The 26,120-nt window shown below is 38.6% G+C and overlaps 1 protein-coding gene and 1 pseudogene across 1 annotated transcript; both read left to right on the forward strand.

The window, feature by feature from the left end:
• Positions 1-848: 848 nt before the first annotated feature.
• LOC118553253 (uncharacterized) lies at positions 849-3,099 on the forward strand. Its single transcript, XM_078057458.1, is given in 13 exon segments — positions 849-1,224; positions 1,227-1,591; positions 1,594-1,665; positions 1,667-1,949; positions 1,952-2,034; positions 2,036-2,068; positions 2,070-2,136; positions 2,139-2,333; positions 2,336-2,353; positions 2,356-2,481; positions 2,517-2,780; positions 2,783-2,925; positions 2,928-3,099. Coding segments are annotated over 13 exon segments (2,166 nt in total). The 3' UTR covers positions 3,069-3,099.
• An 896-nt stretch (positions 3,100-3,995) lies between these two features.
• Positions 3,996-4,747, forward strand: LOC144379370 (uncharacterized; annotated as a pseudogene).
• The last annotated feature ends 21,373 nt before the right edge of the window (positions 4,748-26,120 follow it).

A 26,120-nucleotide genomic window follows, 5' to 3' on the forward strand; every position in this document is an offset into this window, starting at 1 on the left:
GCATGTTCCTAATCAATGCTATCACTGTTGAAACCAGACATGCTTAGAAATCTATCCATTAGTACATATGTTTCACTATCAAATCTATGATGTCATTCTTGTTAGGAGGAGGCACAAGTAAGTTTACCTTAACCACTTTGAGAAACTAAATCAATTTATGTGATTCAGGTTTTAAAATTTGTATGAATCCTCACTTTAATCTAGACCTGGGCATCCTTAAAGAGCTCTGTGCTCACTCTTATCTGTAGGTCAGATCTTACAGTGGGAATTGCAGTCACTGAATTGGGGAATGTAAATGCAATGGGAGTAATTGAATCCCACAGTAGTGGGGGGCCAAGTGGCAGTACTCACCCACCAAAGGCAAGATGGACATGGTTACCATAATGAACAACAGAAGCAAAGCAGCAATCAGAATACTCTGACTCGGGGCGCCTGGGTGGCTCAGTCGTTAAGCGTCTGCCTTCGGCTCAGGTCATGATCCCAGGGTCCTGGGATCAAGCCCTGCATTGGGCTCCCTGCTCAGCGGGAGCCTGCTTCTCCCTCTCCCACTCCCTCTGCTTGTGTTCCCTCTCTAGCTGTCTCTCTCTCTGTCAAATAAATAAATAAAATCTTAAAAAAAAAAAAAAAGAATACTCTGACTCGTGCAGACCTATGGTTCTGGCTAGTTAATCATGGCGTTCCTAAAAGTGAAATAGTTAGGAAGACTACTAAATTCTTACTCGATCTTTATAAGCAAAAATATTTTAGGTCAATGAACGAAAGTCTAACTTGAGTCATAAAAACAGAAAGTCACAGCCCCTCAATCAGTTCCCAGACTTGAGTCAGTTTATAAAACCAGAACCTCTTGAATGAAGGGGAAGCTGGGTCCCCTTGAGGAAGGATCCCAGTATACTGCCAAAATTTATCCTGTTAATCTTTCTCCCAGACTTCTCCAAAGGGACCTATGGCCTTTTACCAGGGCAACTGTCCATTGGCGAAAGACAAATAATCAGAATTTTCAGGGATTGCTGGATACTGGCTCTGAACTGATACTAATTCCAGGACACCCAAAATATCACTGTGACCCACCAGTCAGAGTAAGGGTTTCTGGAGATCAGATGATCAATGGAGTTTTAGCTGAAGTTTGTTTCACAATGGGCCCAGTGGGAACATGTCCTGTGGTAATTTCCCCAATTCTGGAATGCACAATTGGAAGAGCCATACTTAGCAGCTGCCAGGGTCACCACATGGTTCCCTGACCTGTGGAGTGAAGACTATTATAGGAAAGGCCAAGTGAAAACTACTAGAACTATCTCTACCTAGGAAAAGAGCAAAACAAAAACAATACTGCATTCTTGGAGGGACTGCAGAGATTATTGCCACCATCAGGGACTAGAAAGATGCAGAGGTAGTGATTCTCACCATGTCCCTTTTCAACTTGCCCATTTGGTCTATGCAGAAGACATCTGGATCTTGGGGAATGACAATGAGTTGTCGTAAGCTTAACCAGGTGGTGATTACAATTTCAGCTGTTCCAGATGTGGTTACATTGTTTGAGCAAATTAACACATCCTCTGGTATGTGGTATGCAACTATTGATCTGGAAAATGCCTTTTTTTCTCCATCCTTGTCTGTAAGGGCCACCAGAAGCAGTTTGCTTTCAACTGCTGTGGCCAACAATACTCCCATTGTTTTCCTATTTCAGAAGTATATTAATTCTCAAGATCTAAGTCATAAATTAGCTCAAAGGAATACTGATTGTCTTTTCCTTCCACAAGAAATCACACTGACCCATTATATTGATGATATTATAAGACCTAATAAGCAGGAAGTAGCAATTACTCTCGATTTATTGGTAATACATCTGCATATCAAAGGGTGGGAAATAAATATGACAAAAATTCAGAGGCTTTCATCACTGAAATTGCTAGGGGTCCAGTGCTGTGGGGCATGTCAAGATATGACTTCTAAGGGAAAGAATAGTTGTAGCATCTGGCTCCTCCTACATCCAAGAAAGAGGCACAATATTTAGTGGGCTGCTTTGGTTTTTGGAGGACACTTAATTCCTCACTTGGGCGTTTTACTCCAACCCCATTTACTGAGTAACCCAAAAAGCTGCTAGTTTTAAGTGGGGCCCAGAACAAGAGAATGCTTATAATAGGTCCAGGCTGCCAGGCAAACCGTTCTGACACTTGGGACATATCATCTAGCAGTTCCAATGGCATTTGATGTGTCAGTGGAATAGGGGTGCTGTTGGAGCCTTTGGCAGGCCCCTACAGGTGAGTCACAGCAAAGGCCTTTAGGTTCTTGGAGCAAAGCACTACCATCTTCTGCAGATAACTACTCTCCTTTTGAGAACAGCTCTTGGCCTGCTACAGGCCTTAATGGAGACTCAGTGCTTGACCGTGGGTCACCAAGTTTCCATGTAACCTGGGCTGTCTATAATGAACTGGGTGTTATTGACCTAGGAGCACAACAGCACCACATCATCAAATGGAGGTGGTATATAGGAAATGGTGCCAGGGGGTGTGTTTAAGGTACACGTATGGTACATGAAGAAGTGGCCCAAATGCCCTAGTCCCCACTATTATTGCATTAATTTCTCTCTCCCACACTTAGGGCTTCATGGGACATTCCCTAAGATCATTTGACAGAGGAAGAAAAGACGTGAGCCTGGTTTACAGACAGTTATGCTTGATATGCAGGCAACACCAAAAAGTGGACATCTGCAGCACTACAATCCCTTCCCCGGACATCCCTGATGGACAGATGTGAAGGGAGAGTCTCCCAGTGGGCGGAACTATAGCAGTGAACCTTATTGGTCACTTTTCTTGGACGGAGAAATAGTCAGATGTGTGATTATATACAACTTCATGGGCTGTGGCCAATGGTTTGGCACGGTCAAGGATCTGGGAGGAGCATGATTGGAAAATTGGTGATAAGGATAACATGATAAGGAAATTTGGGGAAGAAGTATGTAGATAGTTCTCTCAGAATGGGAAAAAATGAAGATATTTTTGCATGTGAATGCTCATCAAGAGGTGACCTCAACAGAGAAGTATTTTATTTTATTTTATTTTATTTTTTAAAAGATTTTATTTATTTATTTGACAGAGAGAGACACAACAAGAGAGGGAACACAAGCATGGGGAGTGGGAGAGGGAGAAGCAGGCTTCCCGCTGAGCAGGGAGCCCGATGTGGGGCTCCATCCCAGGACCCTGGGATCATGACCTGAGCCGAAGGCAGACGCTTAATGACTGAGCCACCCAGGCGCCCCAACAGAGAAGTATTTTAATAATCAAGTGAATAAAATTACTTGTGTAGATACCAGTCAGCTTCTTTCCCCAGACACTCCTGTTACAGCCCAAAGAGTTCATGGACATAAAGGTGATGGTGGCAGAGATGGAGATGATGCATGGAATCAGCAGCATGAACTTCCACTCACCAAAACCAACCTAGCTAGAGCTGTTGCTGAGTGCTCAACCTGCCAGCAGCGAAGACCAATACTAAATCCTGGATAGGACATTATCACATTATTTCCCAAGGTACTCAGCCAGCAACCCGGTGCCAGGTTGATTACACTGGACCACATCCATCATGTAAAGGATAGCATTTTGCTCTTACTGGAATATACTCTGGATACAAATTTGCCTTCCCAACAAGCAATGTTTCTTCCATATGTAGATTTACAGAATGCCTTACCCACCATTATGGTATTCTACACAGCATTACTTCTTTTTTAAAGTTTTTTTTTCTCAGCATTGCTTTTTTAATTTTTTTTAAATATTTTATTTATTTATTTGAGAGAGAGAATGAGATAGAGAGAGCATGAGAGGGGGGAGGGTCAGAGGGAGAAGCAGACTCCCCGCTGAGCAGGAAGCCCGATGCGGGACTGGATCCCGGGACTCCAGGATCATGACCTGAGCCGAAGGCAGTGGCCCAACCAACTGAACCACCCAGGTGCCCTCTCAGCATTGCTTTTGATTAAGGAACTTCATAGTAAATAAAGTGTGGCAATGGGCCCATGCTCACAGAATTTACAGGCCTTAGCACGTCTCCACCATTCTGAAGCAGGTGGCTTAATAAAATGGTGAAATGGCCCTTTGAAGACCCAGGTACAGTGCCACCTAGCTGGACTACAGCAAGGTTCTTCAGAATGCTGATATGCTCTGCATCAGGATCCATTATATGGTGCTGTTTCTCTGATAGACAGGATTCACAGGTCCAGGAATCAGAGGTGAGTGGCACTACTCACTCTTATCCTCTAGTGACCCACGAGTAAAATTTTTGCTTCCTATTGCCATGACCTTATGCTCTGCTGGTCTTAGATCCAAAGGAAGGAATGCTTCTACCAGGAAACATAAGAGTGATTGCATTGAACCCAAGGTTAAGACTGCCTGTAGGCCATTTTGAGTGTCTCATGCTTTAGAACCAACAAGCAATGAAGGGAATTACTGTGTTGGCTGGGTTAATTGATTTCTAATTACTAAGGGGAGATTGGACTACTTCTCCACAACAAAGATAAGGATTATGTCTGAAATACAAGCTATCTCTTAATATGTCTATTAGTATTAACAACCCTGTGATTAAAGTCAGTGGAAAAGTGTGACACCCAATCCAAGCAGGACCACCAGTAGCCCCAGACCTTTCTGAAATGAAAGTCTGGGCCCCCTGACCAGGTAAAGAAGCAACTGAGATGTTTTCAGAAAACAAAGGGAATACACAGTGGGTAGTACAAGAAGGTAGTCATAAAAAAGTTACCAAGTAACTAATTACAGAAATGAGGACTGCAGCTGTCATGAGTATTTCTCACTTATTTTGTTACAAATGTTTGTGTGAATACGAATATAAATATAAGCGTATTTTATGTATCTTTGTTTTCTTCCCTCTTATTCCTTATCATGTAACATAAGATGTATTGACTTTATATCATAATATTTAAATATTGTTAATTTTAAATCGTAGTATTTAAATCATGGGATATCAAGAAGAGTAAACATCATTCAAGAACTTTATCTCCTTTTTTGGAGAAGGAGTTAGGGTACTTTCAGTTGTACGCAGGATAGTTGCATCATGTTAAGTGGAATTACGACCTTGTTATTATCTATATTTGGAGATTAAGTATCATTTAAGGAGATGCACATGGGTGCCCAGTAACAAAGGGTGGACTTGTGATGGTTAATTTTATTTGTCAACTTTACTTGGCTGTGGGGAGCTGAAATTTTGGTCAAACATTACTCTGGGTGTGTCCATGAGGGTGTTTTTAGATGAGATTAATATTTGGATCCGTAGACTGCTCTCCTTAATGTGAGTGCCCTCATCCAATCAATTGGAAGCCCAAACAGAACAGAAAGGGTAGCACTATAAGATGAAATTTCTCCTGCCTGACTACTCGAGCTGGAACATTGGTATTGGTCTTTTTCTGCCTTCAGACTCAAACTGAAACGATAGCCCATGAGTGTGGAGCCTGTCAGCTTTCAGACTGGAACCATTGGCTCTCCTATTCTCAGACCTTCAGATTTGGCCTGGAACTAAAACCATACCTTTGGCTCTTTCGTGTCTCCAGCTTGCCAACTGCAGATGTTAGGACTTCTCAGTCTCTATAACTGCATGAGCCAATTTCTTATAATAAATCTCTTCCTTATAATAAAATCACATATAACTATAGTTATATATTAGTGACATATATGTGTGTGTATATACATGTATATATAGCTATATACACTATTGGTTCTGTTTCTTTGGAGCAGAGAACCAGACTAATTCTCTAATACACTCCTATTACCTTCATTACAGAGACGAGTCTGAGAAAATTTAAGCACCTTTAGCCACACTAAACCTAGTAAGTGGCCATGTTGGGACACACCCAGGTTTGTCTGGCTCTAATGTCCATGCTCATATCCCCTGTGCTATACTTGAGTTCTGTTATGGACCAGTAAAGACCCAAAGGAACTATCCTCCATATCTCCTGCTGACGCTTCATCGCCTGTTTCTGAATTTTGTGTTTTAATTGTTGTTGCTGTGTAATAATTATCCCAAAATTCAGTAGCAAAAAATAGCAATTGCTTTATTTTGCTAATGATTTTATGGTTCATGAATCTAGAAAAGGCTCGACTAGGCTACTCTTTCATGGGATCTCTCATATGGTTGAAATTAGTTGTCCCCTAGGGTTGCAGTCATCTGAAAGCTCAGCTGGATTGAACATTTAAGATGGCTCAGTCATATGACTGGCAGTGGACTTTGGCTACTGGCTTAGTGCTCAGCTGGACCATCGATCAGGACACCTCCCTGCGTCCGTTCCAGCATGGTCATATTGGAGTTGTGAGCAAGCCGTAAGAACTGGGTGGAGCCACAGGGTCCTCTTTGGCCTACTCTTGCAAGACATGGACCATCACTTCCTCTGTAGTCTGTTGGTTACAAATGCATCACTGAGGTAGGGGCGCATTCAAGGGAGGGAACAAGGACCCCTCCTTCTGACAGAAGTGTCAAAGAATTTGGGGGTGTGTTTTTAAAACATCATGCATTATGATCCTAGGAATCAGGTATCTCTAAGACATGACGGAACCTAAGAAAGTGGACTTTGAAATGAGGTTATAATTTGAACCTTCCTCCAACACTTATTATCTGCATAAGCTTGGAAAAATTATTTAAAGTCGCTGGCCAGGGACCTCCTCTGAAAAAGGAGAAGGTTGATACCTATTTTGGAGCTAAAATTAGTACATATGCCTGGTATTCAATTAACATTAGAATAGTGTTTTCACACCTTCTTTACTTTTCTCACTGATTTCTACTATTTATTTATGCATAATTTAAAGACATATTAGGATCTGACAGGCAGTTTTGATTTTTTTCCCTTTTTACTTAATAGTAAAGATACCACAAACTCAATCTATGTATTAAGCCAAAAAGAAAGTTCACTGTGGCCCGAAGAACAGGCATTATAAGTCATGGTAGTATTATCTAGTATCTCTTTTCTGTCTCTCTCATGTCCCTGCTCCTTAACATCAGGCAAAAACTTACAAAATATTTAAATAAGTGCAGTCTCAGAACTTGTCAGGTCAAATCAGATCCCTGGATGTTCTATTCTGGTGAAACTTACTTTTTCCCGAGTTTGAGTTACTGATCAAAAGTTTCATTGTATTGGGACCAAAAGGAGCCTATTATTATAGAATTCAAACACACACACACACACACACACACACGCACACACACACACGCACACACACACAATTTTAAGCAAATGAACAAATCTAATTTGGAGAGCAAAAGCATGTAGAAGACAAAAGCCAGGGTCTCACATGGAGTAACCCGAATCCCCCATGTGGAAGTCATTTAAACGTAACTTTTTCACATGGTAGGGATGAAAACATTCTTCTGCTGTGGAGTTTCATAAAGCATGTCAGGCTTCTTTTTGCACTAGGCTTTTACACATCTGTCAATTGGAGAAGTTAACCTCTCTGCTGTTTTGATGAGAGAAAGATAAAAATCGAAGTCCTGGTGATTTTATAGGAGTGCTGGCTGCTTGTGTCTTTGGCTATCTCTTGCACTCCTTTGGTGTGAAGACGTCCCCGATTCAAAACAGATGTGGTCCCCTTGGCATGGCCTGCTGAATACCACATTGCTTGTAGAGCTCTGGGGCTCACAAGGTGCCCTCATGGAGCTGGCCATGACCCAGAGCTAGTTTTTCTGCCCAGCAGCAAATATGGACAGACACCTGATGAGTTTTCAAGAGAGTCTCACAACCAGGTGTCTAACTGAGTAGACAACAGATAATCACACTTGATCCTCCGAGATTGTATGTCCTCTACTTACCCCTCTAACCTCCCTGCCCTTTTTAAGTGTAAGTCACATTTCTGTAGTGTTGACTCCTGTTTTCCACCCTTTTTTAGGTTAAGTCCAAGGGATAGCTATCTTTGCATAATCTAAATTTCAAGCTTTTAGTTAGCTGTTCTTTAGTTTAATGAGCAATACCTGTTTAGAAACTTTCTCTGAGTGTGCCTTGGAGTATTTTCTAGGGCAAATGGAATTCTGCCTTGAAAACTGGAAAGCAGTTTTCTTCTTTCCATGTGGGGAGGGGAGGAGGGAGTTGCCAATGGAGCTGCATATTTAAGCAAGCAAGTTTTTAGAATAACTTAGGACTTATTCAGTTTCCATTAAGAATATCTAATTATAAGTAATTACCCTATACTAATTTAATTCCATCCTCTTGAACCTTATTAGAACAACAAACTTAACCACATGCATTTTCTTAAGTGGACCCTTGCACTTTGGAGGAAAAAAAAACTTAACAAGATTGATATGACTTGCATGGGAAAGAAGGGGATTAACAATAATTGAGCATTTTCTGCAGTATCCTCTCCCTTCCATTAGAGGTGAAATATAAGTAGGTGTTTTAAAAAATGAATTCACAGTAAGGAATTTAAGGAGATTAGCTCGGTTTTAATAGATGGCCCTGCCCTATTTAAAAATTAATACCAGAAAAAGGCAAACAATTTGTTTTAGTATTTGACTAAACTTTAAATGTGTTAGAAATTAAATTATTAAGGTCAAATGTTGACAACAGACTGAAATAATAAGAATTGATATTAATTTTCTTTTTGTATCCTGGAAGTATTTGAAGAGGTAAAGTGTTTTTTTGTGAATATGAAAAATGAACTACATACTTTTAGAGTGGTTATTCTTCAAACATAGCACATTTTTTTTTAAAAAAAAAGCAAAGAGCTTCATTGTTTTTCTGCATATAAAAGTAATATACTTGCAATATTAAAATCCACATGGAACAAAATATATAAAGAAAATATAGAAATCACCAATACATTTATCACACAGATTTTATAACTATTAACATGTGGATATATTTCTTCCCAGATTTTTTTTCTATATATGAGGAATACCTTTATGTAATTGTTATTAAAACATAGCATGATACAGAAAGTGAACACATAATCAGTAATCTAGAGACAGAAAATTTTTGGAACTCCAGAAGTTCTCCCATAACTACCCCTCTCTACCAAGAGTAAATTCTCCAATTCCTAACACCATTAAGGTTTTCTTGTTTCTGAATTTTATATAGATGGAATCATACATTATGTATTCTTTTATGTTGGCTTATTTTGTATAAGATTATGTTCATAAAATATATTCATATTGTTATTTGTCATTGTAATTGGCTTATTCTCATTGATATATGGATATATATATATATATATATAATTGCATTATGTAAATGTACCACACTTTATTTAACCATTTTGCCATTTGGTTGTTTCATGTTTGGGGCCTTGAAATTTTAGTGCATGCTTTATGATGGAACTTATGGACATGTTTCTGTTTGATATATACCTAGAAGGAGAATGGCTGGCTGGTTTCTAGGGGTATATATATATTAAATTTTTTTAATAAGCAGTCAATGAATTTCCAAAATGACTATAATAATTTACACTTTCCCTGGCAATACATGAGAGTCCCAGCTGCTCTCCTTCTTGCCAACACCTGATATCAAATAATTGTTTTTAAATAAAGTTGAAATTGGGCACCTGGGTGGCTCAGTGCCTGCCTTTGGCTCAGGTCATGATCCCAGAGTCCCGGGATCGAGGCCCACATCAGACTCCCTGCTAAGCAGAGAGTCTGCTTTTTCCTCTGCCCTTCACCCTGCTCTCGTGCTCTCTCTCACTCTCTCTCTAAAATTAATAAATAAAATCTTTTAAAATTTTGAAATTAATTCTCTAGATGTACTTTGGTAGCCGTATTTCCTACCTAACCATATATCTTGGATATCTTTCCATGTCAATAAACAAAGAGATCATCATCATTTTAAATTTCTGTGTAATAATCTTTCATATGATGTATCTAAATATGTGTAATCAATTCCTTATTGATGATTATTTCTACAGAATTTTAGTTTTTCATTTTATGAACAAAGTTGATTATGCAATTCTTTGTATACATAGTTCATAATTCAATATAAGTCTTGTCAACAAATTGAATCATTCATTTGGTGCTCTGTGTTCTTCATCACATTCAAGTGCCAGAAATCCAGCATCGCTTATTATTTCATTTCTGCTTCTTCTTGGTTGCAGATGAAGTCTGCTAGTGAAAATCAGGACAGAAAAACTGATTTCACAGCATATCCATAATCATTGACATCTCATAGGCTCTCAAACTCTACTATTTGGCAATACTTCCCCTCTCTATACGTTATTTTAAATCTTCAGCCTCCCTGAACCACCAAATCTTTCCCCACATCCCTCCAGGTTCTCTGAAGATGACTGAACCTCTCAGTTCATAGAGAATATAGTAGCCATCAGAATGTAATATCCTTAAAGTGATTTCCACTGCCAAAGGGAAACACACACACACACACACACACACACACACACACACACTGGCCTGCTTGCCTTCACTTCTCTGAAAATAAAGAAGCCACTCTCCTACATTCTTACACTTCTCTACTGAAGGTCAGTTCTGGCAGCTAAACTTTAGATCTCATTGTCCCACTTTTTTTTTGACCAATCCTTTTCTCCCCTTCCTTTACTATGTCTGCTGGCCAGTCTCCAAGTGTATTAATTGATCTGGAGCCTTATTAATTCCCTTCCTCCTGAATTTCCCTTTTTGTTCTTTTCTTCTCTACTCTTTTTCCTTACTGTCTGTCATGTTCTCTTCTTTTTCTCAACTTCTCTAATTTTTCCTTCACATTTCTGTTTTCATGTTTTCCTTGGGTTTTCTAAGTCTTACGGTTTCAATCACTATCTCTCTGTAAGCATCTTCCAGATTCATACAACCAAACTAGTTTTCTTTTCTTAGCTTTAGGCTCTTCGACAAGCGTCTATTTGTCAACCAGTATCAATATCTCAGAAACAGTACAAAATTGACGTGTCGATTCGCTCTTCCCTCTCCACTAACACCCGTCTTCCTATCCCAGTAACCGGCATGCTATTCACCTAGGGGTAATTTAAAATGATAAAAGTGACCTAGTATGTGGTCATTATATCTCAAATCTACATTCTTCTCATCATCTCAACAGCCATTTCCTACCCAAGCCACAATCACCCCCCAATAGATGTGGAAACCATGAGGGCTGAGGCGTAAGTGCTTTATTCATCATTTTGCCCCAGTGCTTGGCACAGTGCCTGACACTCAATAGGTAGTCTAAAATGTAGATCTAGGGGCGCCTGGGTGGCTCAGTCGTTAAGTGTCTGCCTTCGGCTCAGGTCATGATCCCAGGGTCCTGGGATCGAGCCCCGCATCGGGCTCCCTGCTCAGTGGGGAGCCTGCTTCTCCCTCTCCCTCTGCCCACCCCTCCTCATGTTCTCTCTCTCTCTCAAATAAATAAATAAAAATCTTTAAAATAAAATAAATAAATAAATAAAATAAAATGTAGATCTAGTCACCACTATCGCATGCTTGGACTTCTAAGGCTATTTATCAGATGATTTGAGGTTAAAAAATAATTTCTTTTTGAAAGTCTTCCCTGATCTCTAAAGTAGATCAAATCCCTAATTACAGACTCTTTATATATATATATATATATATATATATATATATATATATATATATACATCTTACCATGTATAAATGAATCTCTTTTTTAACAGTGTTCCAGGTATAATTTATATTATTTTCGATGAGTGATTAACTGATGGCTCAAACATTAGATTCGATAGGGGAAGGGAACTTTTTGTTTTTGCTCTCCATTCTGCCCACATACTTTGCATATGAGTGAATGAAGGAAAAATAAAGAAATTCTAAGAAGTAGTTTTCTACACTGAATACTCTTTCTTTAGATTTTTATGCATATTTTCAATTTCTTCTATTTTAATTAATTTATATTTTCTCTTTGTGGTTAAAAAGATTGCTCAATTCTTCATCTACCATAGACTTGCATTTTTTAAAAATCTTTACCAATATAAATAGTGTGTGTAATTGTTTTACTTTGTATATTTTAATTACTCGTGATTTTAATTCTTTTTTTTTCTTTTGTTTTTAGGCTACATGTGTTTATTTTCCTATTGGTATATGGTCTTTCCCTTAGTAATCTGTAAGATCTCCTCAAAGCTAGTGAAATTAGTCTCTTCTCCACAACATATATGTTATATTCTTCTCAACCTGTCATCTGTGTTTGTTTATTATTCTTTTGCAGTTGCACATTTATTAATTCATTAAGCAGATATTTATTGAATTACCATTATTTGTCTAAAAACCAATCAAGAAATGAGAACAAAGCAATAATCAAACAGATGAAAATTACTGCCTTCCTGGAGCTTACATTGCATTTATGAGGATGGGTGGGTAAACATACAATAAGTGATATAAAATAAGTAATATAATAGAATATTGGGTGGCTATAACTGGGTGGTTATTAACATAATTAAACCAGGAAAAGGGTTTAAAAAGGGTCAGCAGGTAGAAGTCACAATTTTAAAGAGGATTACCCAAAGAAGGTATCTTTGAGAAGGTGGTCTTTGATTAAAGTCTTAAAAAAGGTATAGAAACTTCGTGGATATCTCTAGCAATAGACTTCAAAGTAGAAGGAACATCAAGTGCAAAGGTGCTGAGGCAAAAGCACACCTGGAAAGTTTAAGGAACAGAAAAGAGCTGATAGAAGCAGAACAGATTTTAAAGGAAGAACATAATAGAATATGAGACCTAAGGGGCAATGGGTTGGATGGAAATCTCAGCATATAGAGCATTGTTGGCTATTTTGGTGTCTACCTAGAATGAAATAAGAAGACTGGAGATTTCTGAGTGGAGATGAGACATGACCTGACTACATTTTAACTATAAAACTGGTTGCTTTTTTGAGAATAGCTTTTGAAGAGCTGACATCCAAAGCAAGGAGATTGGTTAGAAAATTGCAATAATTTTGGCCAGAGATGATGGTGGATTGGACTAACTGGCTGTGTGTAACACAAATGTGTTAGCAGTGAAGGTGGTGTTAGTGGTCAGATGATGTGTCTATTTTGAAGGTAAAGTCAATATTTGCAGATGGATTGTATTATGGGATATGAAAGTCAGTGAGTTTAGATTATTAATAGTTTTTTAGTTTAGTTTGGGGCCTGAGAAACTAAATGGGAGTTGCCAATAAGTGAGATGAAGGAAAACTGTCACTAGAGAGGTTTCATTGGGGAAGATCAAGAGTCTTAATTTTGTACCTCTTAAATTTGAGATTTCTCAGATTTCTTGGTAGAGCTATTGAGTGAGTTGTTGGATTAGTGGTTCTGTTGTCCTACAGAGATAGGAATTTGGGTGTCATCATTATACAGGTGGATGTACTGCCATGGGACTAAATGATAACACCAGGTGAATGATGGTAAATAGGAAACAGAAAATGTTCCAGGACTGAATCACAAACAGCTCCAAATTTCAAAGGCCAGGCAAATGAAGAAAACCCATCAATGAGACTGAGAAGGATCTGCCAATGAATGATTGGTACACTTAGGAGAGATTCGAGTCTTGGAGTACAAGTTAACAAAGTGACTCACCTATCAATGAATGGTCAACTGATGTGATGCTGAAAAGTAAAATGAGGATAGATTGAAAGTAAGATATGACAGAGCAAAGAGAATTTCCTTTCAGTGGGGGTAGAAAGCCTGATTGGATGGATTCATGAAAGCAAGGAAAGAAATTGAAGACTCTGGATAGAGACGATTCTTTTGAGGGACTTTGTTGTTAGGGGAAGTAGGAAAATGAAGACGTGAACTCAAAGGATGTTTGTATCTTAAAATGGGAGAAATGAGCATTTTGTGTTGATGGAAAATATCTAGCTGTAGACAGGATAATTTGATATTGCTTAAATAAGAGAAAAGTATTTGATAAGGGAAGAGAGGACAGAATCTAGTGCACAAGTAGAAAGCTTGGCCTTTGTTAGGAGTATAGATAGTTTGTCCTGAGAAACGGAAAAGAAGGCAGAAGGTATGAGTGCAAGTGTAGGTAGAGGATAGATATTATAAAACTTCTATTCGGAATGCTCTTATTTTCTCTATTCAGTAACAAGCAAAATTATTATCTAGGAGTGCTGATCAGTATTAGAAATTAGAGGAGAAAAAAGATGTTATGAAATAGTCATCTAGGGAATTGAGAATGACTGGAATTAGAAAAGATTTCATTGTACTATTCACTCACAGTACTGGTCTCTGCCTCCTTAATACTGCTAGAATTATGATTTAAAACAACAACCAGATTATGCCACTTTTATGCTAAGGAAATGTTCTTTTGGATCCTAATTAACTACAGTTAAGTACAGGGTAAAACTCAGACTCCTTCACGTGTTGAACAGTGTCCTATGATCAGCCTCAAACCTTCTTTCGTAGACTCATCTCTGACCTTTTCCATGACTCCACACAATGTAAGTTCCAGGTGAACCTAACTTCTCAGATTTGTCCTAACACCATATACACATTCATAACTCCTTGCCTTTGCCTGGGTAGTTCCCTTTCCTGGAATGCCTTTTTTCCCCTTTTCTACACTTCTACACAAATGTATTTCATGCTCCACCCATCCCCATTTATTCCCAAGGTAAAGCATGTTATTTTCTTCTCTATGTGCCCCTTAAACTTTGAGCTTGGCTTAGTACTTAGCTTTGCCATAGCACATTATTGCTTAATATGTCTGTCTTCTACCCTAGACCAGATGTTTTTCAAGCATACAGATAATATCTTAGTAATTATTTTATCCTCCCAGTCTCTAGAGTACTAAATATTCATGAACAAATTCATTTTTCAGGATTTAATCTTATATTATCAACTAATTCCAGTTTCTTAGAAGTTAAGAAAGTCTTAAGCTTTGCCTAGACAGTGAAATATGCATAGGAATAAATATTTGTGGGGTAATTACTGTGTGCACGGATATGCAATTTGTGCAAATTTTGGCTTTCATTTTATAACCTCCTCTTTTCCTCAGAACTTCACAATTTGTGTTTTTAATTTAACCACAGAAAAATCCCCTAGCATTAAATTTTGACAATAATGTTAGATACCAAGTTATAATTAGATGAAGAATATGTAATCCATATTGGATACAGTTCAGCATTTCTCTCAAATTGGAATGTTAAATGGAAAATCAAGTAAATAAAGAAATTGGCCTAAACTTGTGGAATATTAAGCTTCAAAGATGTTGTTTTTTATTGTAATTTAGTTCATTCCTACTTTGAGTTCCTGTACTTATCTTTGTGTCTCTAATTTAGCTGACTCCTGCCTCATAATGAGCCTTAAAAGTAATTTAAGATAAAATAATCAAATACCTTATTCTGAGAACAAAAGATATACAGCAGGAGCACATAATTAATAAATTCACTCCTTTCAATACTGTGTTCTCAGAAGTGAATTTTTCTTTCTACTCTCTAGTGGGTAAAAACAAACAAGTTTCCTTGGGAGATTCACAGACTTTGGTGCTTTGCGAGAGAAACTTTAAGAAGAATCATTTGACCAAATGAAGTCAGTTATAGTTGATCAGCAACAGATTGAGGAGGAATATAGAGCAGAGAGGTATAGGAAATACATTTGGATAGGAAGGGTAGGACCTGCTTATAGCAAATATTGAAAACATTTTTTGTTATTGCTATGGAACAAAGCATCTCAAGTCTTAGTGGCTTAAAATAATACCTGATTATTATCCTTCAGATTTCTGAGGGTTACCTGGGTTCTGTTGGACAGTTCTTTCATAGAGTCTCTTATGTAGTGCAGTCAGTGGTCAACAGGGACTGTATTCATCTGAATGTTCAACTAGACTAGGTATTCAAGATGTCTGGCAGTTGTTAATGGCCAGTCAGGATTTCAGCTGAGACTAACCTATCACTGGGGTGCTAATCACCTCTCCATGTAGTTTGGGATTCTGTCAGCAAGACGTGAGCTCTGAGGGGGAATGTCTCAAGAGCAAGCATTCCAAGAAATCCAGAGACAAGCCACAAAACTTCTTATGACCTGACCTTGAATACCAAGAAATTACTTTGTCATATTCTGTTGGTCAAGTAAGTCACTAAGGCCAACCCAGATTCAACTGGAGGGAAAGAGACTCTACTTCTTGAAAAGGAGGGACAAGGCCACACTGCAGAAGAACAAGAAGAACATGAAGCATGGCACATACAGCTGCAGCCACCTGTGGTAAAGCTAAGCTACCACAAAGGCCATAGAGAAAGGTTTTAAAGCAATAAGATATCAACTAAGAGGTCCATGTTCACTGCTGCCATTATTCTTGTCCAGATCACCACCATGTCTCACCGGGACTACTGAAGTAATTTCTTCGTTTCCTTCACTCCAGTCTGCCCTCACCTCCAATCCAATCATTCATCAACAGCCAGAATAACCTTCTTGAAGTTAAATTCCTAACATGTCACTCCTGCATTTAAACCCATAAATATCTTCCCATACATCTGGAATGACTCAGCTCCAGATCTCTTCTCTAGCCTTGCTTTTATCTACTTCCCTTTCCATACCAGGATCTCCTTTCAGCTTCTGAACTTTACCATGCTTGCTATTGCTTCAGAATTTTCCCGGGTGCTCTTCTCTTAGACTGAAACACTTTTCCTACCCTATTTCCTGGTTATTTATTTGAATGTCATCAGGCCTGTAAATATACCTTTCTTTGTGTTTTCATAATTTCCATAGCAAAGTACTTTTCACACAGAAATATAATTGCTTGGTTTCTTAGTACTTTCTTCAAGTAGACTGTAAGACCCATAAATCTCCCTTCTTGCCCTAAGTTCCTTTAAAGTATCCTTCACTGTCTGTTACTGTCTATTGTAACAAATTATAAATATATTATTTATTGGCATATTATAGCTTCCATTGACTTTTATTATATATGTGCACATATGTATCTGATGGACATTTATAGAATACTTTATCCACTAACAGCATAATATACATCAAATTCTTCTCAAGCTCACATGGAACATTTCATAAGATATACCACATTCTGGGCCATAAAACACACCTCAACAAATTTAAAAGAATAGAAATCAAATAAAGTATGTTTTCAGACCACAGTGGAATTAAACTAGAAATAAATAGCTGGAAAATCCTAAAATACTTGAAGGTTAAATAACATACTTCTAAATAAAACATGGGTCAAAGAAGTTATCTCAGGAAATATTTTGAATTAAATAAAACAAGAATACAATCTATCAAAATTTGGAAGATACAGTAAAAGCAGTGCTAAGAGGGAAATTTATAGTTTTGAATGAATATACAGAAAAGAAGAAAGATCTAAAATCAATAATCTAAGTTTTCAATTTAGAAAACTAAAAAAAAAAAAAAAAGGAAAAGTAATGTAAAATAAAGCAAGCAGAAGAAAACAGAGAAGAAAAGTTAGAGCAGCAATCAATTAAATTGAAACCAGGAAAAAAATAGAGAAAATCAACAAAATCAAATAATTTTTCTTTTCAAAGGTCAGTAATTCATAAATCTCTGTCCAGGCTAACTACGAAAAAAATAAAGAAGACAGAAACTACTAATATAAGAAATGAAAGAGGGGCCATCACGACTGACCCCATGAATATAAAAGTTAATAAAGGAATATTATGAATGCGTTTATGCCCACAAATTTGATAACCTAGATAAAATGAACCAATTCCTTGAAAAACACTATCTGACAAAATAGGGAAATAATCTGATGAGTCTCATATCTATTAAAATTTTTGAATAAGTAATTAGTAATTTTCTAAAACAGACAGCATGAGGCTTAGATGAATTCACTGGTGAATTCTATCAGACATTTAAGAAATTACACCAAAAATTCTACAATCTTTTCCAGAAAATAAAAGCAAAGACAATATACTTCCTAACTCATCCTGTGAGACCAAACCAGACAAAGACATTCTAAGAAAGCAAAATGCCAATATCTATCATGAACATGGATGCAAAGATTTTTAGCAAATACTGACAAATTGAATCCAACAATATATAAAAAGAATTATTTGTCATGACTAAATGGGATTTATCCTAGTGATATAAGACTGATTCAACATTAGAAAATAATTACCAGATTCTTGGTGTATCCTTACAGAGATCCTATGCATGCAAAACAAATGTTTCTTATTTATTCCCTTCTTAACACAAAACATGATGTTATGCTTATCAAAAAAAAAAAAGAAAATCAATTAATATAATTTATCACATCAAGAGGATAAAGAAGGAAAATCTTTGATTCTATCAGTAGATACAGAAAAAGTATTTGGAGGAGCGCCTGGGTGGCTCAGTCGGTTGGTGAGATCAAGCCCCATGTTGGGCTCTGCACTGGGTGTTGTGTTGCTTAAGATTCTCTCTCTGCCTTCCCCTGGACCCCACTTGCACGTGCTCTCTCTCTAAAAAAGAAGAAAGAAAGAAAGAAAGAAAGAAAGAAAGAAAGAAAGAAAGAAAGAAAGAAAGAAAAAGAAAGAAAGAAAGAAAGAAAGAAAGAAAGAAAGAAAGAAAGAAAGAAAGAAAGAAAGAAAGAAGAAAGAAAGAAAGGAAGAAAGGAAGAAAGAAAAAGAAACAGTATTAGGTTTGTAATAGAGCTGGAAGTCCGGAATTGTGATGCCGCCAGCTTTGCTTTTCTTTTTCAACATCCCTGTGGCTATTTGGGGTCTTTTCTGGTTCCATACAAATTTTAGGATTATTTGTTCCATTTCTTTGAAAAAAGTGCATGGTATTTTGATGGGGATTGCATTGAATGTGTAGATTGCTCTAGGTAGCATTGACATCTTCACAATATTTGTTCTTCCAATCCATGAGCATGGAACGTTTTTCCATTTCTTTGTGTCTTCTTCAATTTCTTTCATGAGTATTTTATAGTTTTCTGAGTACAGATCCTTTGCCTCTTTGGTTAGACTTATTCCTAGGTATCTTAAGGTTTTGGGTGCAATTGTAAATGGGATCGACTCCTTAATTTCTCTTTCTTCTGTCTTGTTGTTGGTGTATAGGAATGCCACTGATTTCTGTGCACTGATTTTATATCTTGCCATTTTACTGAATTCCTGTATGAGTTCTAGCCTTTTTGGGTTGGAGTCTTTTGGGTTTTCCACATAAAGTATCAAATCATCTGCAAACAGTGAAAGTTTGACTTCTTTGACAATTTGGATGCCTTTTATTTCTTTTTGTTGTCGGATTGCTGTGGCTAGGACTTCTAATACTATGTTGAATAGCTGTCATCATCAAGACAGTATGGTACTGGCCCAAAAACAGACACATAGATCAATGGAACAGAATAGAGAGCCCAGAAATGGACCCTCAACTCTATGGTCAACTCATCTTTGACAAAGCAGGAAAGAATGTCCAATGGAAAAAAGACAGTCTCTTCAACAAATGGTGTTGGGAAAATTGTATAGCCACATGCAGAAGAATGAAACTGGACCATTTCCTTACACCACACACAAAAATAGACTCCAAATGGTTGAAAGACCTCAATGTGAGATAGGAGTCCATCCAAATCCTAAAGGAGAACACAGGCAGCAACCTCTTCGACCTCAGCCGCAGCAACTTCTTCCTAGAAACATCGCCAAAGGCAAGGGAAGCAAGGGCAAAAATGAACTATTGGGACCTCATCAAGATAAAAAGCTTTTGCGCAGCAAAAGAAGCAGTGAACAAAACCAAAAGACAACCGACAGAATGGGAGAAAATATTTGCAAATGACATATCAGATAAAGGGCTAGTATCCAAAATCTATAAAGAACTTATCAAACTCAACACCCAAAGAACAAATGATCCAATCAAGAAATGGGCAGAAGACATGAACAGACATTTTTCCAAAGAAGACATCCAAATGGCCAACAGACAAATGAAAAAGTGCTCAACATCGCTCGGCCTCAGGGAAATCCAAATCAAAACCTCAATGAGATATCACCTCACACCAGTCAGAATGGCTAAAATTAACAAGTCAGGGAACGACAGATGTTGGCGGGGATGCAGAGAAAGGGGAACCCTCCTACACTGTTGGTGGGAATGCAAGCTGGTGCAGCCACTCTGGAAAACAGTATGGAGGTTCCTCAAAAAGTTGAAAATAGAGCTACCCTTCGACCCAGCAATTGCACTACTGGGTATTTACCCCAAAGATACAAATGTAGGGATCTGAAGGGGTACGTGCACCCCGATGTTTATAGCAGCAATGTCCACAATAGCCAAACTGTGGAAAGAGCCAAGATGTCCATCGACAGATGCATGGATAAAGAAGATGTAGTATATATATACAATGGAATAATATGCAGCCGTCAAAAGGAATGAGATCTTGCCATTTGCAACGACGTGGATGGAACTGGAGAGTGTTATGCTGAGCGAAATAAGTCAATCAGAGAAAGACATGTATCATATGACCTCACTGATATGAGGAATTCTTAATCTCAGGAAACAAACTGAGGGTGGCTGGAGTGGTGGGGGGTGGGAGGGATGGGGTGGCTGGGTGATAGACATTGGGGAGGGTATGTGCTATGGTGAGCACTGTGAATTGTGCAAGACTGTTGAATCACAGATCTGTACCTCTGAAACAAATAATGCAATATATGTTAAGGAAAAAAAAAAAGAAGAAGATAGCAGGAGGGGAAGAATGAAGGGGGGAATTCGGAGGGGGAGACAAACCATGAGAGATGATGGACTCTAAAAAACAAACTGAGGGTTCTAGAGGGGAGGGGCATGGGGGAATGCGTTAGCCTGGTGATGGGTATTAAAGAGGGCACGTTCTGCATGGAACACTGGGTGTTATGCACAAACAATGAATCATGGAACACTACATCAAAAACTAATGATGTAATGTATGGTGATTAACATAACAATAAAAAATTAATAAACAAACAAACAAACAGAAAAAGAAACAGTATTAGGAAGAATCCAGCACACTTTCATGATAAAAACTCTCAACAAACTAGGAATAGGGAAGAACACCTGCATCTTGATAAAAGCAACTGCATAAAACCCACAGTTAACGTCATACCTACTAATGAGAAACAAGTTGCTTTATCTCCATGATGGTTAATTTTATGTGTCACCTTGACTAGCCACAAAGATCCCAGATTAAAAATTATTTCTGGGTGTGCCTGTGAGGGTGTTTCTGGGTGAGATTAGCATATTAATCTGCTCAGTGAAGCAGATGGGCATCACCCAATCCACTGAGTCTGAATAGCAAACAAAATAATGTCAAAGATCAATGTAAAAGGACGTTGCTACCCAACTTTATGACTTATTGTCAAGATACAGTAATCAATACAGTACAAATACAATACAATACAGCCAAAGAATACAAAACTGGTCAATGGAACCCAACAGAGACCTCAGAAATAGACCCCGCAAATATAGTTAACTGCCTTTGACAAAGGATCAAGGGTGACTCAATGAAGAAAGGACAGTCTTTCAAAAAGAATGAATCTAGGCACAGACTTTAGAATTAAACTAGAAATAAATAACTGGAAAATCCTTTAGAAAAATTAACTCAAAATGGATCCTAGACCTAAGTGTAAAATGGAAAACCATAAAAGCTCTAGAAGATAACACAGGAGAAAATCTGTGTGACCTTGGGTTTGGGGATGAATTTTAGATAAACACCAAAAGCCTGATTCATGAATGAAAATACTGACAAGGTGAACATCATTAAAATAAAAAAAGAGGGGAAACCTTCTGCTTTGTGAAAGACACTGTTATGAGAATGCAGAGAGAGCTACAGAATAGGAGACAATAGTTGCAAAACACATATCCCAGAAAAGATTTATATCAAAATATGCAAAGAACTCCTAAAACTCAACAATAAGAAAACAGGCAACTCAGTTTAAAAATAGGCAAAAGGGGGTAGAAAAGATGGTGGAGGAGTAGGGGACCCTATTCCAACTGGTCCATGGAATTGAGCTGGATATCTACCAGACCACTCTGAGCACCCACGAAACCAGCCTGAGATGTAAGAAGATCTGGTTCTCTACAAACAGAATATCACGGGCGCTTGGTTTTGAGGTATGAAGTGGGGAGCCATGATTCCGGGGGCAGATATCCGAGGATAAACGGCAGCGGGAGGGTGCCTGGCCATGGGGATCCTACACCGCCGGTGAGTGACAGCCTCGCGCGCTGGGGATGGACACAGACTCGCAGACCGGTAGCGGCGGTGAAGGACTTTAGGGCAGCCCCGGGTGGAAATCCAGAACGGCGGGGTCATGTGGGCGAACTGGGAGCGGCTGGCGGTTTTAGAAGCACAAAGGGCAGAGGTGTGCCCCGACCTGGAGGCAGGACTGGGGGTGCTGCAGAAAGGTGCACAACCCAGGACGCTGCAGTTTATAGCAGCACAGACAGAAACGGAGATAGTGTGGCCTGAAGAGCTCACTGAAGAACAGACTGCGACCTCTCTGCTCTGAGGCAGAGGGTTGGAAACGGTCTCTTCTGCTCTGACTCTCAGAAGAGACGCAGAAAGCCACCAGGGAAAGCCTCCAGAGAACAAAAGCCCCAAAAAACTGGTTCCCACTGAGCCCACCCCCCGCCACAGGGGGGCAGGGCAACTCTGCCCAAACAGGGTTGCCTGAGTAACAGCACGGCAGGCCCCTCACCCAGAAGACAGGCTGGGAAAACAAGAGGCCAGCAACCCTAAGGTCCCTAGAAAACAGGTGCATCTTGCTTGCATTCTGGTCAATAATTTGGACTCTGTACATTCCCTCAACCACCCATCAACAGAATGAGTAGGAGGAGGAACCCCCAAAATAGGAAAGACTCAGAGATTATGACTTATGCCACAGATTAACAAATGGATTCAAATATAACCAAGATGTTGGAGATGGAATTCAGGCTAGCAAGTCTGAAGACAATAGCTAGAATGGAGAAATCAATTAATGGCAACATAGAGTCTCTAAGGGCAGAAATGAAAGCTGACTTGGCAGAACTTAAAAATGCTATCAATGAGATCCAATCTAATCTAGATAATCTAACAGCTAGGGTAAGTGAGGCAGAAGAACGAATAAGTGACCTGGAAGAAAATATAATAAAAAGGGAAAAGAGGAGGCCAGGGAAAAACAACTCAGAATCCATGAAAATAGAATCAGAGAAATAAATGACACCATAAAGTGTTCCAATGTCAGAATAATTGGAATCCCGGAGGCAGTGGAGAGAGAGAGAGGACCAGAAGATATATTTGAGCAAATCGTAGCTGAGAACTTCCCTAGTCTGGGGAATGAAGCAAACATTCGCGTCCTAGAGGCACAGAGGACCCCTCCCAAGATCAAGGAAAACTGGCCAACACCCCGCATGTAATGGTAAAACTTGCAAATCTTAGAACCAAGGAAACCATCTTAAGGGCAGTTAGGGGGAAGAGATTCCTTACGTACAGAGGGAGGAACATCAGAATAACGTCAGACCTATCCACAGAGACCTGGCAAGCCAGAAAGGCCTGGCAAGACATATTCAGGGTACTAAATGAGAAGAACATGCAACCAAGAATACTTTATCTGGCAAGGCTTTCATTTAGAATGGATGGAGAGATGCAGAGCTTCCAAGACTGGCAGAAACTGAAAGAATATGTGAACACTAAGCCGGCCCTGCAAGAAATATTAAGGGGGATCCTATAAAAGGAGAAAGACCCCAAGAGTGATATACAACAGAAATTTACAGGGGCAATCTATAAAAACAACGTCTTCACAGGCAACATGATGACAAATAATTCATATCTTTCAATAATCACTCTCAACGTGAATGGCCTAAATGCTCCCATAAAATGGCACAGGGTTGCAGATTGGATAAAAAGACAGGACCCATCCATATGCTGTCTACAAGAGACTCATTTTGAACCTAAAGGTACATCCAGACTGAAAGTGAAGGGATGGAGAGCCATCTTCCATGCCAGCAGACCTCAAAAGAAAGCTGGGGTAGCAATTCTTTTATCAGACAAATTAAATTTTAAACTAAAGTCTGTAGTTAGAGACACAGAAGGACACTATATCATCCTTAAAGGGTCTATCCAACAAGAAGATCTAACAATTGTAAATATCTATGCCCCCAACATGGGAGCAGCCATCTACATAAGCCAACTGTTAACCAAAATAAAGAGTCATATTGATAACAATACGTTAATTGTAGGAGACCTCAATACTCCACTCTCAGCAATGGACAGATCATCTAAGCAGAAAATCAACAAGGAAACAAGAGCTTTGAATGACACATTGGACCAGATGGACCTCATAGATATATACAGAACATTCCACCCTAAGACAACAGAATACTCATTCTTCTCAAGCACGCATGGAACTTTCTCCAGAATAGACCACATACTGGGTCGCAAATCAGGTCTCAACCGATACCAAAAGATTGAGATTATTCCCTGCATATTCTCAGACCACAATGCTTTAAAACTGGAACTCAATCACAAAAAAAATTTGGCAGAAATTCAAACACTTGGAAGCTAAAGACCACTCTGCTCAAGAATGTTTGGGTCAACCAGGAAATCAAAGAACTTAACAATTCATGGAAATCAATGAGAATGAAAACACATCAGTCCAAAACCTATGGGATACTGCAAAGGCGGTCCTAAGGGGAAATACATAGCCATCCAAGCCTCGCCTAAAAATATAGAAAAATCCCGAATTCACCAACTAACTCTACACCTTAAAGAACTAGAGAAAAAGCAACAAACAATGCCTAGGTCACGCATTAGAAGAGAAATAATTAAGATTAGAGCAAAGATTAATGAATTAGAAACCAGAAACACAATAGATCAGATCAATGAAACTAGAAGTTGGTTCTTTGAAAGAATTAATAAGATCGATAAACCACTGGCCAGACTTATCCAAAAGAAAAGAGAAAGGACCCCAATTAATAAAGTTATGAATGAAAGGGGAGAGATCATGACTAACACCAAGGAAATAGAAACAATTATTAGAAATTATTATCAACAACTATATGCCAATAAATTGAGCAATCTGGTTGAAATGGAGGCCTTCCTGGAAATCTATAAGCTGCCAAGACTGAAACAGGAAGAAGTTGACAACCTGAATAGGCCAATAACCAGTAACGAGATTGAAGCAGTGATCAAAAGCCTCCCCAAAAACAAGAGTCCAGGGCCTGATGGATTCCCTGGGGAATTCTACCAAACATTCAAAGAAGAAATAATACTTATTCTACTGAAGCTTTTTTAAAAAATAAAAACAGAAGGAAAACTTCCAAACTCATTCTATGAGGCTAGAATTACCTTAATCCTCAAACCAGGCAAAGACCCCATCAAAAAGGAGAATTTCAGACCAATATCCCTGATGAATATGGATTCCAAAATCCTCAACAAAATCCTAGCTAATAGGATCCAACAATACATTAAAAGGATCATCCACCATGACCAAGTGGGATTTATCCCCGGGATGCAAGGGTGGTTCAACATTCACAAATCAATCAATGTGATAGAACACATTAATAAGAGGAGGGAGAAGAACCATATGGTCCTCTCAATTGATGCAGAAAAAGCATTTGACAAAATACAACATCCTTTCCTGATTAAAACTCTCCAGAGTATAGGGATAGAGGGAACATTCCTCAAGCTCATAAAATCCATCTATGAAAAACCCACAGCAAATATCACCCTCAATGGGAAAAAGCTGAGAGCCTTTCCCTTAAGATCAGGAACACGTCAAGGATGCCCACTCTCGCCACTATGGTTCAACAGAGTACTAGAAGTTCTAGCAACAGCAATCAAACAACAAAAAGAAATAAAAGGTATTCAAATTGGCAAAGAAGAAGCCAAACTCTCTCTTTTTGCAGATGACATGATACTTTATGTGGAAAACCCAAAAGACTCCACCCCCAAATTACTAGAACTCATACAGCAATTCAGTAATGTGCCAGGATACAAAATCAATGCACAGAAATCAGTTGCTTTCTTATACACTAACAACACAACTGTAGAAATAGAAATTAGAGAAACGATTCCATTTACAAAAGCACCAAAAACCATAAGATACCTCAGAATAAACCTAACCAAAGAGGTAAAGGATCTATACTCTAGGAACTACAGAACACTCACGAAAGAAATTGAAGAAGACACAAAAAGATGGAAAAATATTCCATGCTCATGGATTGGAAGAATAAACATTGTTAAAATGTCTATGCTATCCAGAGCAATCTATACCTTCAATGCCATCCCGGTCAAAATTCCAATGACATTTTTCAAAGTGCTGGAACAAACAATCCTAAAATTTGTATGGAATCAGAAAAGACCCTGAATCGCCA

Source organism: Halichoerus grypus, chromosome 10, assembly GCF_964656455.1.
Source record: "Halichoerus grypus chromosome 10, mHalGry1.hap1.1, whole genome shotgun sequence".
In the NCBI taxonomy this organism is placed as follows: domain Eukaryota; kingdom Metazoa; phylum Chordata; class Mammalia; order Carnivora; family Phocidae; genus Halichoerus; species Halichoerus grypus.